General features: G+C 41.1%; 2 protein-coding genes across 9 annotated transcripts in view; both read right to left on the bottom strand.

The window, feature by feature from the left end:
* Positions 1-1,401: 1,401 nt before the first annotated feature.
* dbnlb (drebrin like b) lies at positions 1,402-11,938 on the bottom strand. Of its 5 annotated transcripts, none has more exons than XM_088994726.1 (15): positions 11,802-11,938; positions 9,254-9,309; positions 8,912-9,024; positions 8,755-8,829; positions 8,327-8,476; positions 6,454-6,531; positions 6,163-6,314; positions 6,033-6,087; positions 5,582-5,653; positions 5,079-5,202; positions 4,733-4,843; positions 4,235-4,309; positions 4,010-4,065; positions 3,849-3,933; positions 1,402-2,568 (listed from the first exon to the last, which is right to left on the bottom strand). In XM_088994726.1, the coding sequence occupies exons 1-15, from the start codon at positions 11,921-11,923 to the stop codon at positions 2,432-2,434; spliced, it is 1,461 nt and encodes a 486-aa protein (XP_088850852.1). In that variant the 5' UTR covers positions 11,924-11,938; the 3' UTR covers positions 1,402-2,431. The 5 variants fall into 5 exon arrangements, with proteins under 5 accessions (XP_088850852.1, XP_088850853.1, XP_088850854.1 ...); XM_088994727.1 differs by lacking the exon at positions 11,802-11,938 and adding an exon at positions 11,373-11,540; XM_088994728.1 differs by lacking the exon at positions 4,235-4,309.
* A 3,077-nt stretch (positions 11,939-15,015) lies between these two features.
* Positions 15,016-16,220, bottom strand: part of ube2d4 (ubiquitin conjugating enzyme E2 D4) — a 21,384-nt gene continuing 20,179 nt past the window's right edge. For 3 of the 4 annotated variants that reach the window (XM_088994721.1, XM_088994722.1, XM_088994723.1), the window contains one exon: positions 15,016-16,220. This exon is cut by the window's right edge and continues 1,025 nt beyond it. Coding sequence is in view for 1 of the 4 variants with exons in the window: in XM_088994724.1 (XP_088850850.1) it covers positions 15,908-15,984 (77 nt within the window). In the remaining 3 variants the exon portion in view is untranslated. The other variant, XM_088994724.1, reaches the window with a different exon arrangement.

Raw genomic sequence — 16,220 nt, 5'->3', positions numbered from 1 at the left:
TGCGAGTCTTAAAACGTAAAATATAACTATATGCGGTGGAATCTTATTAAAATATGCCCAGTAGAAGTCATTTGAAGCCATTTTACAAATTATGGACACAACTTGTCCGGAGACGTCGGTTGTCCTTTAAAGGACAACCGACGTCACCTTTTTGTTTCCTAACTGACATCAGAAAAACGTTTTATAGCATCTAAAATAACCAAAACACGTAGTATATTTTTATTCAAATGCAAAACACCAATCAAAATGACTTAAAGTGTCCAAAATGTGCACAGAATTGAGCTGCGAATTGAGCATTTTCAGAAAGTCCCGCCCCCAGTTCGTGACGTCACGCCAAGACTCTTGCATTGCTGGCGAATCAAAACAATGGCTTCAGATTCGGAGAATATGCTTTCTTGTTACATATCCAGTTATGAATATGATTCAAATAGTTCTGAAGAGGAAAGCATACATGTTTGCATTTGATTAAATAATTTATTCCGTGTCATTTTGAGGCATCTGGATTGCAATGTAGCGTCCCAGAAAAGAGGCAGAAAATGGCGACCTCTTGTAGACATGACAGTGTATTGCGTTTCCACAGGCTGATAAACTCCTTATATGGAGCTTGGACACCCTCTTCTGGCGTAACATGAGGTTTTCAGACCAAACAAGCATTGACATGATGGAAGGACTGCTACAATGTGTCCTTTTTTTTCGGTCAGGGGCGTTCTTTCAGTGACGTCACGTACGGACTCGTCACCAACTCAAAAACAAGACTTCCGGAATATTCAGCACAAGTCTTAAAATGTAAAATATTGCTATATGCGGTGGAATCTTTGTAAAATACACTTAACAGAAGTCATTTGAGGCCATTTTACAAATTATGGACACAACTTGTCCGAAATAGTCGGTTGTCCTTTAAAGCTACATGGCAACATCAGGTGTATCCTTCATCAAGTGAATTAAAAACAACTCATTGGAAGCTAAGAAAGAATAAAGTGGCCTCTACACAATTGCGGATTGGAATTCCATTAACATTTTCAAAACCACAAATCTTTTGCAAAGCACTGTCAAATGTCACCAAACTGGACCGCTTACCATTCTTGAGATGGTTGGCAAAAGTATGGCACGGGCCACATACGACCCATACTTTTCTTAAATGTGACCCACCCAGCGTTTGCATTACAAAGAGTCAGAAAAAGTAATGCATGAAAGGCAACATGGTTTTTTTTTTTTTCAAATGAAATGAAACGTATGCAACAAGTGGGTAAATTCCCCACGCGCCACTTGATTCCAGGAAACGACCTAAGATATGTTGTCTTGACATCAGGGTTCCTGCTTAACTTCTGAAAATACATTTTTTTCAGATCAATTCACTCATCGACAAAATGGGTTTTGAATATGAGAAAATTTGACCACAAACGGGATTTATTCATTTTATTACAAAGGCTGGATTACAATAGACTGGCATAGAACGACACATTGCACGATATTTCAAATCGATTTGGAACTGATCAGGAATGATACTCTGAAAACGCTAGAATGTTTCAAGATCAAATTAAACTTTTTCACTAAAATCTCACAAAAAGTTATAGTTGTACTAAGTTCATCCTGTCTTGCTATCTAATTTAAACCAGATTCTTTCCTTACAATGTATTGTAGGTGTTCAAATACCTGACATGTTTCGGCGTATACTTCCGTCTTCGTCGACGAAGGCGGAAGTATATTTTATACATACAAGAATCTGGTTTAAATTAAATCTCACAAAAAGTGTTTTTGTTATTACATCCTCTCACAACTCACTGCAACATAGCATGTAACAAATTATATCATGGAAAGGGTACCGTTTTTAATGTTTTTTTTTCTCATTCGGACACCTCGGAAATGTTGAAATACAGTACATTGAAATGGAGAGACCAAAAAGCCACAAAACACACCCCAAGGAACTTGAAGTGACTTTTTCACCCTAATCACAAAGTCAACCCTTCCAGAAAGCACAAATGTGCCTTTTTTTTATAACATCCACTTCAAAAAGCTTTGAAATGCAACATAATTTATGGTCAGTCACAAGAAAAGGGACATCCGGTTTTATGAGAACAAATGCAAGAAACAAGAGAGGCTTGAAATGAAATTAGTACCACAATCTTGAATTACCGGCCCGTCCCCCGCTACTACAGCAAGTAATTTGATGACATCAGATAAATAGGTCACTTTGAAAGGAATGTGGACTCAAGTGCTGCATATGCGCAGAAACGATCAAGATTCAAACAAACTAAGGCTCATCACATTTACAAGTCAAGTGGTGGAGGTGGAGGTACGGTACCTGCTTCAGACCTCAAAATGCGAATGATTTGAAATAGCCAGGCGTTTCATCGCTCCGTGATGCAGAGAAGCTTGTTCAGTGGAGGACTCTTCATGGGACGTTCCCTAAGTAACCGGTGAATCCGCTTGCCTACACGAGCTCGACGTAGTTGGCTGGGAACATTCCAAAATGGCCGTCTGGGCCATAGCCTCGCCACCATCCCTCATCGATCATCTCGATCCCAGTGATGATCTCATCAGGGTCAAAGGAAATCTCGGTATCGTCCGCTAGGGAGCACAAGAGTCAGTCCATACAAAAACCAAAACACCATCTCCACTTCTGATTATGCTTTTCCTCATTACGGTAGCACCTTAGATAGAGCCGATTACAGCTCAATTTAACCACAGGACACAATTGATTACATGTTTGCAATCGGTAAGAAATCATATTTCTACACTTTCTCACTCACTAACTTGGATTTAAATGTTTTAAGAAACTGGGGAAAAATTCATTTTATAATGCAGATGAAAAAAAGATGAAAACATAAAATGTTGAGCAAATAAATTAAGTACAGGAAACATTCCTACTTACGACCGGGTTCCGTTCCGACAAAACGGTCGTAAGCCAAATGGTCGGAAGTCAAAATCCATTCAAAATGACCGATGTGACATTTACACAAGATAGTATACAATGTCAATCTGTTGTTTTTAAGCAATGTTTTCTATTGAATACTATTCTATATTAAAGTGTTTACAGTTCATTTATAAATTTTATAACTTTTAGTGTCATTTTTATCATTTTACATTTCGTATTATCGATTTTTATTACTGTATAACTGTACCTGTAATGTATACAAAACTGTTTACCATACAGTTCATTTACAAATGTTATACTTACCTTTTAGTGTCGTTTGTACCGTTTTATTATATTTCATATCGATTTAGCTTTCATATTTAGATTTTATATAGTGGGTTAAAGAATATTGCTCTCCCTGCTAACGGCCAGAAGAGGTCGCCGAAGAGGTCGCCCGACACACACGCTCGGAATCAGGCGGACGCAGAAGTAAAAAAAAAAAAAGCAGTGTACAGTACACTACAAGAGATGTTGCCGAGACGGTATCTGCACTGTATAACTACTGTATTGAGTGTAGTCACGCAATAGATTGCTGTGCGTGTGTGACATGCTGGCTGGCTAAAACTGTAGTACGCGTTGCTGGCTACTTGTGCATTGCGGTGGCAGATGGATAATTAATAATAATAAAAATTAAAAAAAGGGTCTGGCGGACGCGAGTATGGCTGGTCGTAAATCGCGCCCAAATCTACAGTAAATTAATGAAAAGGTTTTTTTTTAGTTAGTTTCACGAGGCTTTCAGAAAGAGGAAAAGTTAACTACGGTGTAATGCCATGCAAATAGAATCACATCCAATAAGCATTCACACGCACTAATTCACAGTTTTCAATTTCCCAAGGACAAATTCTTGTTTGTGAACTGCAGGAAGTTGGGATACCCCACAAAAAAAGCAAGCGCGGCGTTTTAAAAATAATACAGTAAAATGAAACATAATTACCAGCTTGGTAATCATACAAGGCCCGAGCACAGATTCCTCTATCTGGTGTCTCCTCAGCAGTCACCTCATAATTGTTCTCCTCTATCTGCCGCCAGAGAATTTGGTTTATTTGCGTCCTAAATACATATTTTTTTGATGCTGCAAAAGAAATGAACTACCACCTGAGGTGGGTCTTCATGTAAAGGCTCCTGTACACAGGGGCTGGCTGGGGCTTCCTCTGTGAAAAGAAAAATAACCTGTCATGCATTTAGCTACCAGCAGGGAGCAGCGGATTGCTGCCGCTGACTGGGAGGCCCAGAGAAGCTGGTGGCAAATCATGTTTAGAGCAGATGAGAGGGCCACTTGGTGTCTGCGAGAAAGGCTTAATACGACAGACGATGGCCCACCTTTGGAGTGCTCCTCTGGGGCCACGTCCGGTGCGTCATACTCACACCTGGACTGTCCATCATCCAAATCTGGCTCTTATTACCCGAAAACACAAGCACAGACATGCATGTACACACACAAGCCCACACAGGTTGAAAACCACCACGGGTAGCAGACGTGAGGGGTGATTAAAAAAAAAATGTCATGACAGCATGAGTGATTGGAAGTACAATGGTAAAATGAATCAAGGTGCTCAGTGTGCCTTATTGCTCTCCTAGTGTGCTATAGAAAGCTCAAAAGTGCATGGGCAACTGGGAATTCCCATAAAAATACGAACTTAAAAACCTCATTTAGTATGACTGAAACTGCAGAATAGTGGGAACACCCTTGTGTGATTCACAACGCAGAATGAAGTTGATCCAGAAGGAAAACATGCCTTGGCACAATTAAGATCTAGGCAAACCATCACTTGATATGTTGTGTTGTGTGTGTGTGTGTATACATATATAAGCTCACACCTGCAGCATGGACGGGGGAGGCGGAGCCTGCAGGCACGGGGGAGGCTTGGCGCTGAGGGGAGCTGGCCCGCTCATTTTCAGGCTTAGGTAGGAAAGGGCTTTGCTGACGCCCTAAGTAGGGGGCGCACATAGAATCGAAAGCATGCACAGATGGATGAGGAGAGGAAAATAGAGGAAGAGACACATGATGGAGACAGGCCAACGGGTTTAAGTCTGATCATCGACAGGCAGAGTCCCATAAGGAGACCGTTTTGGACAAATGTAGCTTGTAGCCACCACTAGCAAAGAGCGGAAGCTGCTGAATTTTAAGGAAAAGGGAATGGGGGTGCAGTGGGGTGTACAATACCTGGCTGGGGGCTAGCAGGGGCAGCGGAGGGCAAATTGGCATCACTGGGAGCTATTCCCCTCTCTCTCTGCTTGAACATGTCTCTGGGATTCATAGCTCGCTGAGAGATGAGGGAAGCTGCCTCCTATGACACAGACATCAGCAGATCCATAGAACAAAAACACACACAGAGAAAATGGTGTTACAATAAAATTGCCCAGGTTGTTCCTGCACAAGTATTTGAGTTGAAATCTGTCCTTTCAGTAGAGAAATGAACAGTCTTTTTCCACTTCAATTTAAATACAAAGGCTGAATTGATTTTTATTTGGAAAGTGGAAGTGATGGACTCCTTTTGCCAGTCTGAATGAGTGTGATGTTAACCATTAAACAGAATAGATGAACTGCGTATATTCTTTGAATGATCTGTCTTGTCGTGAATGAAGGGTGACACCGTCGTATTGGCGCTTTAAAATGGCAGCGACTCGAAAACAACTGTGCCGGCCAGTTCAAGGGGGGGAACTTACATGGGCCTTTTCCACAGATTCCCCACCTCTGACTGTTTTCTTTTGAGCTGTCTGGATCGCCTCCTGCTGCGCCTGTCGGTCACATTAAATACTGGTTTTCCACATTTATTGTGCAACTTCTCGATGGATATGTGCATGTTAAGCATAAACATAAAAAAGGTCAATCAAGAGAATATTGAGGGCAAAGACAACATGGAAAAACTCAAATATACAGTAAAGTCTCGTTATATCGATATTCAAGGGAGTCCGAAAAAATATCGATATAACCGGGACTATCGATATATCCGACCCTGTTTGCATGTAATTTTTCCCGTGCGTGCATAGAAATAGTATCGATATAACCGGGACTATCGATATATCCGATATCGATATAACGAGACTTTACTGTACTTTTTGGTTCGTCTTTTTGCACCCAAACCTAACCACAAAACAAAAGGAGACAGACATTTACCCAGCGGTGTTTGTCTTGCTCCTTGCGGTCAGCCTCCTGTTGCTGCTGGTATTTCCTGTCAAAGCAACGTTCAAATCAGATCAATGTCATGAGCAAAAGTCAAGACAAACGCTCGGTTGTTGCCACCTACTTCTGTTGCTCAATTTGAACGGCTCTCTCCTTGTCTCGTTGGTCCCTGAGTGCTGCCTCCTTGACTTCCCTGTTTTTCCTCTCCTTCTCCAGGTGCTGGCGCTCTTCATCAGCTTTGCGCCGCTCCTCCAGGCGACGCCTCTCCTCCTCTTTCTGGGGGACAAAATGACAAGACAGACTGACGTGTGCATATGATATAAAAAGCAAGCTTAATCACAACGATGCGTTAAAAAATTAGATTCATTCTGTTTGTATCGGAGGTGAAAATCAGACAAAGCAACAGTGTGCTTACCTCTGCCTGTGCCCAGAATGTGTCCTTGTTGGTCTTCCTGATTTCTGACATAGCATTTGTCTTCTGGTACACGGAACCCTGTGCCAAAGACACAGAGCGTGACTTCATTGGGCAACAAAACTAAACTGAAGGAAAATGGGGTTCGATGCATTTTGAATGCATTCAGTCTTAATCTGAACATTAGATTATAACGCGAAAATCGCAGTGTACCAATGTGATGAGATTGAAAAATATTTTTATACAATGAAAATGTTCAGAGATATTCACTGAGCGCATTTCTATACTGCTACCTTGTTGCAGTACAGATAGGCTGTGGACTGCAAATTTCCCCATTGCGGGACGAATAAAGGTATTCTGATTCTGATTCTGATTCTGAGGTTAGCTTGAGCCTATTCCAGCACACTTTGGCTAATCGGCAGCACACACCCTGCTGGGACACAGTCCTTGTTTTATTTCTGCATGACATTCACTGTACAACTCCACCAAACTTTCTTACTGTTGTCACTTTGAAATCCCTCTGCAACCACCCGTTCTCTTGGATGCTACATTTGTTGCCACAGAATGCTGTTGCTCAGATTTAATGTTATGTTTTCAAATATGGTACAGTGACAATTATTTCCCATAAGAAACCATTAATAATTAGAATAATCGTTCCCAGGTCCCCATAAAACATAATTTTCGACTAAATAAGCCTTAAAACTACACAAAATATACCTTATTTTATAATAAAGTCGTTTTATTTACCTTTGTGATGGTCGTTGATGTAGTTGCCTGTTGATATCCGAGTGAAGTCGCCGTGCTTTCTCGGCGATAATACTCTCACTCACACTGTCCCCTGCTAGCTGCTTTTCGTCAATCCAAAGCAACAGAAGGTTTTCCACCTCTTCTATTGCCTGACACTGTTGCTTAGACAGCACAGAAACAGCCTTAGCCACACGTAGCAATGGTCGATTTAGCGTACTGATACTGGTACGCTAAGTCACATAAACGCCCGCCACGTTCGTGTTTTTCGATGATCTCCTTCTTCTACTCAACCGTAATTTTCTTTGTCTTCTTAGGCTTACCACTAGCCTGTGGTGGGGTATTTTTCGGTCCCATCATAGCAAAAGTACTCCACTCAATAACAAACCGCGTCTGCACTCAAAGAAAAGTGGTGACGAAAACTAGTCCGCCAGCCACCGTGGCACTGTTCGACCGTGTGGTTTGGTGTTCATCTGCCAAAAACTAGTCCGCCAGTCACCGTGGCGCTGTGTGGTTTGGTTCGTCTGCTGAAAAATAGTTTGTATGCCAAGATTACAATGTTCGTAAGGTGAAAAGTTAATGCGCTAAAGCATTTGTAAGCTGAGGTATCACTGTATGCGACATTGGTGGTCATGGCAGCACATACAGTAGACAATGAATGGCCTAGTAATGTGCCATATGCTCAGCGCAGAAGAGGCCATAAAATAAAAAGCTATATCCAAATCGCAGAAGTGGATGTTTTAATATTCAGATGCAAGAGGCAACTGTAACCAAGTCCCAAGTCTTTCTGTTTTATAGAAATATGCAAAAGAATGGCAACATGCTTCGAGCCAAGATGGGATGTCCAGCTGTTAAAAACATCTTCGCTGGAAACTCCAAAGTTGGTGGAGTTGAAATTTGTACCTCACATACTCTCTTTTTGAGATCCCTTTTTAAATTGAAAATGTCCATTTCAATTTCTGTTGCATCCAGTACAGGCAGCAAGTTGACGCCATCCTGACTTACGACCAAACATGGAAATCAATTCGACCTCAAACAGGTAGCCACTAAGCAACATCGCAGAATTAAGTTTGACCATTCCCAAATACTCCTTACTTCTAATTTTCCAGGCTGAGCAATGAATGAGGCATACCACGGGACCCTGAGGGCCGCTGTCTTGGAAGCGGCGAGAGGTTTCTTTGTGGAAGCTATAGTTGGCTCCGGAGGCCTTGGCCACCTTCTCCATGATCACCTCAGGTTCCACATCCTCATCTGCTCGGGCATTTACTGTAACGTGGGCCCCCTGAAAGACATTAAAGTTCAAGTTCCATTTACTGCTCAGTCTGACATAAGCTGGTGTGAACTTGGTGCCTTTCCAGGTGCTTGCTTTTATGATATACAATGTTATGACATTGAAACGTTTCCAACTGAGCCATTTTCCATGGATGCATCCAGCTTTGATGAATAATCTTTTCTTCATGTCATCCTCGAAAGATGCAGACTGTGCAATTCAGCAAGTTTTAAATGCAAACAGATGGTAGGCAAAAAGTCACATGTGTATTCAAATGAGTGTGGTGTTACCTTTAGAAAGTTTGCCATGGAGCTCACATGATTTGCACAAAGTCCTTTTCTGGCATCATTCACTCCTTCACCCGTCTAAGAGACAAACACTTGGTTTTAAAGTACCACTTCAGCAGTGAGAGACGACAAATGTATTGCGGTGGAATGTAGTACAGACCCAGTTGATGAGGACATATTTAGGGAGACCGGAATTTGGATCCTGGACCCGACAGAAGGCATACATGATTTTTCCACTGTTTAGCTCCTCAACCATCTCCTCCAATCCACCATCTGATAGACAAACATTGTGGCAATAGTCAAATGTCTACTGTGGTTGCTTGTGTAACAGGGAACTTTTTTCGCTTTGCAAATGACTGGTTGAGACAGCAGGGGCATGCGATTGCTTTGTCCTGATCTTCCAAAGCTGCAGTTGCATGCTGACAGAGACATTCCAACACACATTTGATACTTTTGTGTCGAGATGACAAAAGCTTGATGAACGACGAAACCAATAACTCACCTCCCTTTTCTGCCAGGCGGATGTCATTACTGTTTCCTTCGTAGGTGAACAAGGCCCTGAGGAGGAGAGCCAGTAAAACATATTACAATACTGTTCTCGTCCAGTTACTTTGAAGCTTGATTGGTTTTAGTTTTGTATTTTATTGACGCATGTGAAATGAGCCATAGCAATTGTGTTTGTTATGAGGCATTTTCCAAAATGTTTCTTCATAACATATATGTGATACGTTTTAGTCAAAATACCCCGAGGATTTAGAATTACAGCGCACAAGTCACTCTATCTTAACACCAATGTTCAGTAGAGAGATACTTTTAGTGATGGGTGGGCAGTTCATCGTGACATAGCTCTCCTTGCCCCCCTCTAATTTGAGGTGTGCCAATGTCAGATAGCTTTGCGTCACCATGAAGTTGTATTTGAGCACATACCCTTGAAATGTATTTTACTCCACAAGAGGAAAGCACATAAATGGCAGTAAATCCACCAGTTGTATATTCATTTGTGGAGGCGGCTGGCTCTTCACTTGTCAACTAGTGTGCAGATCCCACAATGGGGACTCACCAGCGAAGATAAAGGCCACCAAACTCAAAATGGCTTCTTTCAAGAGACATTTTATGGCATTGGTTGACTTGTGTATTTTCACACTTGATGAGTGGGCTGGCACTTGAGAGAACAAGTTATTTCTGACAAAGCAATTAAAAGATGAACTTCGCACATTATGTCCCCTTTAAATCTTCCTGTGATGTCCGTAATATGGCAAATGTTTAGATTTTAGAACAAGATGATCAATGAATGATGAAACAATGGCTGCAAAGATGACAATCCGGCTACTAAACAAACAAAAACATGGTTAAAATGATTTCTTCTTGTGATCAAAACACAGGAATCACCATCTTTGCATAGGTCAATATTGCCATCAGATACTAATGCATTGTCTCACATTATCATGTAATTATTTCCTGCTTGTGAATAAACTGTCATAAAACTGTGGGAAAATACAAAAGAAAAACACTGCAAGGCAGACATCCTGATTGTTTTCATAAAATCTCAAAGGTTGAAGACCAGAAATTTGATAATCAACCCAAATGGGCAGACGCGCTCAACCATCGAACAGTAAATCTTTCGAACTCAAGGGTGTGTGACTTTTGTTGGATTGTGTCAGTCCAAATGACAGCAAAGAAGAGGAATATGACAACAAACAGGGAGAAGCGGACATTCATTGGACAAAAGTGAAACATAAGCAAGCCTCCACCATCCATTCTCAGCATAAACTGAGAACAATTAAGAAGAGAATACATGTACATGTATATACAAATGGAAACTGAACCATTTAATTTTTTGAGGCAAATATGTACTTGCTTTTGTCCTATTTGGACCAGTATGTTCTCTAATGTGCGATTATCATCTGTAACAGTGTTTCCCAGCTTTCATGGAGATAAGACTGTTTTAATTGCAATTTTTCACAAATGTTGCAATACAAGCAAGAACAGCTGAGTTGGAAGTGGAAAGATATTTAACCGTTCTACCTCTATGTGTCACCGGCATATCGAGCTGATCAAAGACATATTTATTCTACATGTTATATTAGGGTGGTGATACTATCTATCATTTTAAAGTCGAGCCAAGAACACGCAGCGATAGTTTGACAAAAAGTGACGATTATTTAAACAAGAGCGGATGTCACCAGAGAACCATATCAAGTTGAAGTTGAAAGACACCCAAAGCTGAACCAGGAAGTGGGGGGCATTGCCAGACTCACAATCAGACGTTGTTTAAAAATAATCACCTTTCATCCAAAACATGAAACAACTCTTCAAACGTTTGGAATACAATGTTCTGAATTAATTATGGAGTACAGGCTTCGATTCGAGTATATAAAACTACCATTCGTTGTGATTGCAAGATCATGGCCCAAATGCCGACTACACTAACGAGTGAACAAAAATAAAGGGAGGTTGACATTGTAACATATGTTGAGGTTTAGGAGTAACATTTCGTGAACACAACAGACAACTTAAACGTTACTTCAGGACTGACTGCTCGCATGCTAACCAGCATCACACCGCAATGTCTCCCTCTCAGCCTCAAAGTTTCCGCGTTATTTGAACTTGCTGTGTCTTACCAGTTCGTATCGGATTTTTCATTCACGACTTCTGTATATGCCGCTGTTAATGCGGGGCCATTTTTGCTCAGGTTTACTGCCATGATTGTGTTGAGTTGGGCTGGCCTGAGCTAGCCAGCTAGCTTTCCGATCAGGGATGCGCCCTTCCTTCCTTGTTGGAGGAGTGGCACCGCTGACGCTGCTTTTCACCTAACCAGGAAGCTAAACTTGCTATCCTCGTGGGTATATAAAGGGGCAGTGTAAAAAAACGGGACATCACGAAGAAGCGGTGCGTGTCTGCAAATTATGACGACTGTATATAAAATGTGGCATAAAATCACGATAGGGTTACCCTTCCCAAAATTCATTCAATGCATTGATTTCAATCATCGGATATTTTCAATTGATAACACGGGGGAAAACTCATGTGGGTGTTGGAATCGAACATACCGTGCTTTTCCTCTCGAGGAGTCTTGGAGGCACCGTGGCTCAGAGTGTCCTCTCCCAACCCGGAGTTCGGTGTTTCGATTCCATGTCAAAGTGTCCTTGAGCAAGAGACTGAACTCCCACATGATCCCGGTGCGTCATCAGTAGGTTAAATGAGGTCACAGTGTACTTAAGTACAGTGAGACCTCAACTTACAAACACCTCAATTTACAAACTTTTTGTCTTACAAACGTCAAATTTATGAAAATTAAACCTTATAATAAGCACTATTTTCATAATACACACCCACCATGGCTGGCGGAGTGATCTTCGGCGGAAGCACACGACCGAACAGCACCAGAGGTTAAGTTACCAACAGTCCTTATGGAAGGTGACTGTCCTTCCATAAGCCATCAACGACCACCAAAAAGGTAAATAAAACTTTATTTTACAGCACAGTTTATTTCTTTAATTACAGTCCTCATGTAATGCGCCTCTTTCCAAACAGCAATTCCCTTTGACCTTCGACCTCCAATGCCATTCCATCAAGCCATAAACTTAATTCAAGTGACTTTATGATACAATGCACTGTATTTCTTTCATTACAATACAGTAGCACATTTATTATACATAGAATAAGGTATGTTGTGTGTAGTTTTAAGGTTTATTTAGTTGAAAAGTATATTTTATGGAAACCCGGGAACTGATTATTCCCATTTTAATGGTTTCCTATGGGAAATTATTTTTTTGAGTTACACACTTTTCACCTTACACACTCTGTCTGGGAACCAATTAAGTTCGTAAGTTGAGGTCTCACTGTATAGTGTTCGCTTTTTTTGTATTGACATTGCTTTGAGTACTGACGGTAGAAAAGCCCATTTGTTTCAAATTCAAGTAAAATACCTTTTTTAGCAGGGGCTGGTTGTTAATTAACCCAACTCAAACGACACCTCTGAGCAGATACATAATGAAATCATGTTACACAATGCAATATAACACGCAACTGAGGAGAGGGAATAGAAATTAGAGGAAGGTCAGATAGGTATGGGGGGCAAGGTTATGGATAGCTTTAAATGTATAAATAATTTTAAAGTTGATTCTATATTTGACCGGGAACCAGTGGAGCTCTTGGAGGACGGGGGTGAAGTGTTGAAAGGATGAGGTTCTGGTGATGATCCGGGCTGAAGAATTCTGGACGAGTTGAAGGGACACCAATGAGAAGTGAATTACAATAGTCAATCCGGGAGGTGACAAGATTATGATCGAGGATAGCAGTGGTATGAGGAGTGAGAGACAGGCGAAGACGATTGATATTGCGTAGGTGGAAGTACGTAGACCGGGTTCAGTTATTTATATGGGAGTGGAAAGATAGTGTGCTATCAAGAATGACACCTAGACTTTTCACCTGATGGGAGGGAGAAACGGTCAAATTGTCAATAGTGAGAGAGAAACTGTTAGCTTTGCTCAAGGTGGATTTGGTACCAACGAGGAGAATTTCAGTTTTTTCGCTGTTAAGTTCGAGGAAGTTATGTGTAAACCTGAATTTAATTTCAGAGATGCAGAGTGAAAGGGAAGAAGGTCCCAGGACAGAGCCTTGGGGCACACCAGATGATACAGGACAGGACTGTGAAGTGAAGGAGTTAATTTGGATGAACTAAGAGCGGCCAGAGAGATAAGAGTGGAACCAGCGTACCGGCGTGTCAGTGATCCCTATGGAGGAAAGTCTGTCAAGGAGGATGGGATGAGAAATGGTGTGAAAAGCTGCAGTGAGGTCAAGAAGGACGAGGATGGAGAGTAAACCGGCATCAGCTGCCAAAAGAAAATCATTCGTGACTTTTAAGAGAGCTGATTCTGTACGGTGCAGGAGGCGGAAACCAGATTGGAACGGTTCGTAGAGTTCATTCTGGGAGATGTGAGAGTGTAGCTGAGAGTACACAACTTTCTCTAGGATTTTAGAACTAAAAGGAAGGTGAGAAATGGGGCCAACGTTCTTTAAGTCATTGGAATCAGATCCAGAATTTTTAAGAATTGGTGTGAAAGCTGCCGCTTTGAGGGGGACAGGGACAATTCCAGAGGACAGCGAGGGGTGAATAATGGCTGAAATGAATGGAAGGAGAGATGGCAAGCAGGATTTGACCAGAACTGTTGGGAGGGGATCTAATTGACAGGAGGAATTCTTGGATTTTGTTATGAGCTTCGAGATTGTAGAGGGATGAGGGAGATCAAAAGAAGATAAGAGATGAGAGGGGGTAGGAAGGTTGGGGGAAGTGAGGGGCATAGAGGAGCCAAGATTATGGTGGATTTTGTTGACTTTTTCAGAAAAGAATAGAAGGAGAGAATTGCAGGTGTCAGAGGAATAAAAGTGAGGGGGTAGAGAAATAAGGGGTTGAATTATTGTTGTTATAAAGAGAAAAGAGAGCCAGAGTATTTCCAGTACAGTATTTGAGTCAATGAGTCAATGAGAGATACTGTTCTTGTAGAGAGAAAGTTGGGCGGTATACATATCTTTGTGAACAGTGAGTCTGGTTCTCCGATAGTCTTTCAAGCTGGCGTGTTTTCGATTTCATGGAGCGGAGATGAGCGTTGAACCAGGGTGCAGAACGAGTGAATAAAACAGAGCGGGATTTGACAGGAGCGAGCGAGTTAAGAATGTCGTTGAGGTCCGAGTTGTAGCGGGAAACCAGATCATCAGGAGAGGAGCTTGGGTCCAGAGATAATAGGCGAACATTAAAGCAAAAGAGTCCGGGTTAATGCCCTTGATGTTATGAAAGTTGATCGAACGGGGTGTTTTGGTGGTGGAGAGTGAGATGGAAACGTTACAAGTAACGAAGTAATGGTCTGTTATTGGGAGTTAAACAGCTGTGCTGTTGGAATGAGACACACCACAGTAGCATATTAGGTCAAGTGTGTGACCCTTTATGTGTGTAGGAACATCCACAAGTTGGCTGAAGTCAAGGCTATCAAGGTAAGAAGTGAAGTCAATTGTTAGCGGAGTATTTGGATTATCTACGTTTAAATTAAAGTCTCCCATGATTATATTCGGTGAGAGAGAAGAGAGATAGGTGAGAATAGTAAAGTCGTTTAAAAAGACACAGTGAGGTTTGGGGGGGGGGGGGGGGGGGGGCGGTAAATAGTGGTGAGAATCGTGGGCGTAGGACCAGAAATTTGGCATGCAATGCTGTTTCCAAAATTACCTTTTAAAATACATGACCGAAAATTGAAAATGACAGTAAAGCCATTGCTTTTATTAATGTTTAATGACAATGTCAACAGTTACCTTGCATGGACAAAGTGAAGATATGTGGTTGCTCAATGTTACAGTTAGCACATTTCAAATTCTTAAATGCATGAAAGCCAGCCCTGGATTAAGTAAAAACAAATTCAGAGGAAATGAATGAGCCATGAGATCTAATTTCGGCATTTGACACTTCAGAGTAAGATTTTTTTTCCTGTACTGTATTTACAAAATGAGGGTTAAGGCTAAAAGTTTCATCAAATGTATTAGGTAGATGAATTATAACAAAATCCCTGATACATATCTGGCAAGTGGCTGAGAGAAGGTTCTCTAGAGTGCAAAGCATGCCAAGCTGCCTATATGAACTTTGAGCACAAGAGTCAATAGTAACATCAGTCATGATGATTGAGGCTGCATTCAGTCATTAAGTTGGAAGGAGTATGAACAAAAGGCAAATAAACATTGTACATAGTCTAAACATAAAAAGACATATACTTCATTCAGTGTAGCTTTTCAAAACCTTATAACACATAGTGCTTGACATGCTAGACATTTTTCCAACAACAATGAATTTAGGAATCTAAGATGTGGTCTAAAACCTAGCATTGAAACTACTAACGTTCATGCTTTGCTGTGGACCATTCCAAACATGTTAGATAATGTTGTTTCTTCCACTTTCTGCAATTAAATAATTTCCCTTTATATTGGCAGCATCAGTACATGGAAAAAATACCACACACTAACTAGTTCATCAAAAAGTCACATTGTATTAAATTCAAACTAACATAATCATATGACACATTCCAATCATGATCACACCAGATGACATGACAAAAGAAGGCTCAAAATAAATGTTTCAATGATACTACACAAATGTGGCAACCAGACAAACTGGTCAGCTGAGGTTGTTTACCCCACAATATACCAGTGTAATCATGATTATGAGCAGGGAGTACAGGAGCTTTACATCACCTGAAAAAAATAATAATGACAATTTCATATTAATTTACCCTGAAAAGCATGACTATAGTTCTACTTTAGTAGCATAAGCATTGTGAAGTTGTTCACATCTGAGTTTTGTTCATAAAACAAATATGAAGCGTGAAAGGAGACTCGTCCCCAACTAAATGAATACAGTACTAGTGTAAAACAAACATCAGGGCAAATGAGCTGTTCTCTCTTTCGACAATTTTTTTGTTTTCTTTTAT

Source organism: Hippocampus bargibanti, linkage group LG04, assembly GCF_051943395.1.
Source record: "Hippocampus bargibanti isolate YZ-2025 linkage group LG04, ASM5194339v1, whole genome shotgun sequence".
NCBI classification, from domain to species: domain Eukaryota; kingdom Metazoa; phylum Chordata; class Actinopteri; order Syngnathiformes; family Syngnathidae; genus Hippocampus; species Hippocampus bargibanti.
The sequence above is the reverse complement of the archived record's forward strand: the minus strand, read 5'-3'. Positions and strand labels throughout refer to the sequence as shown.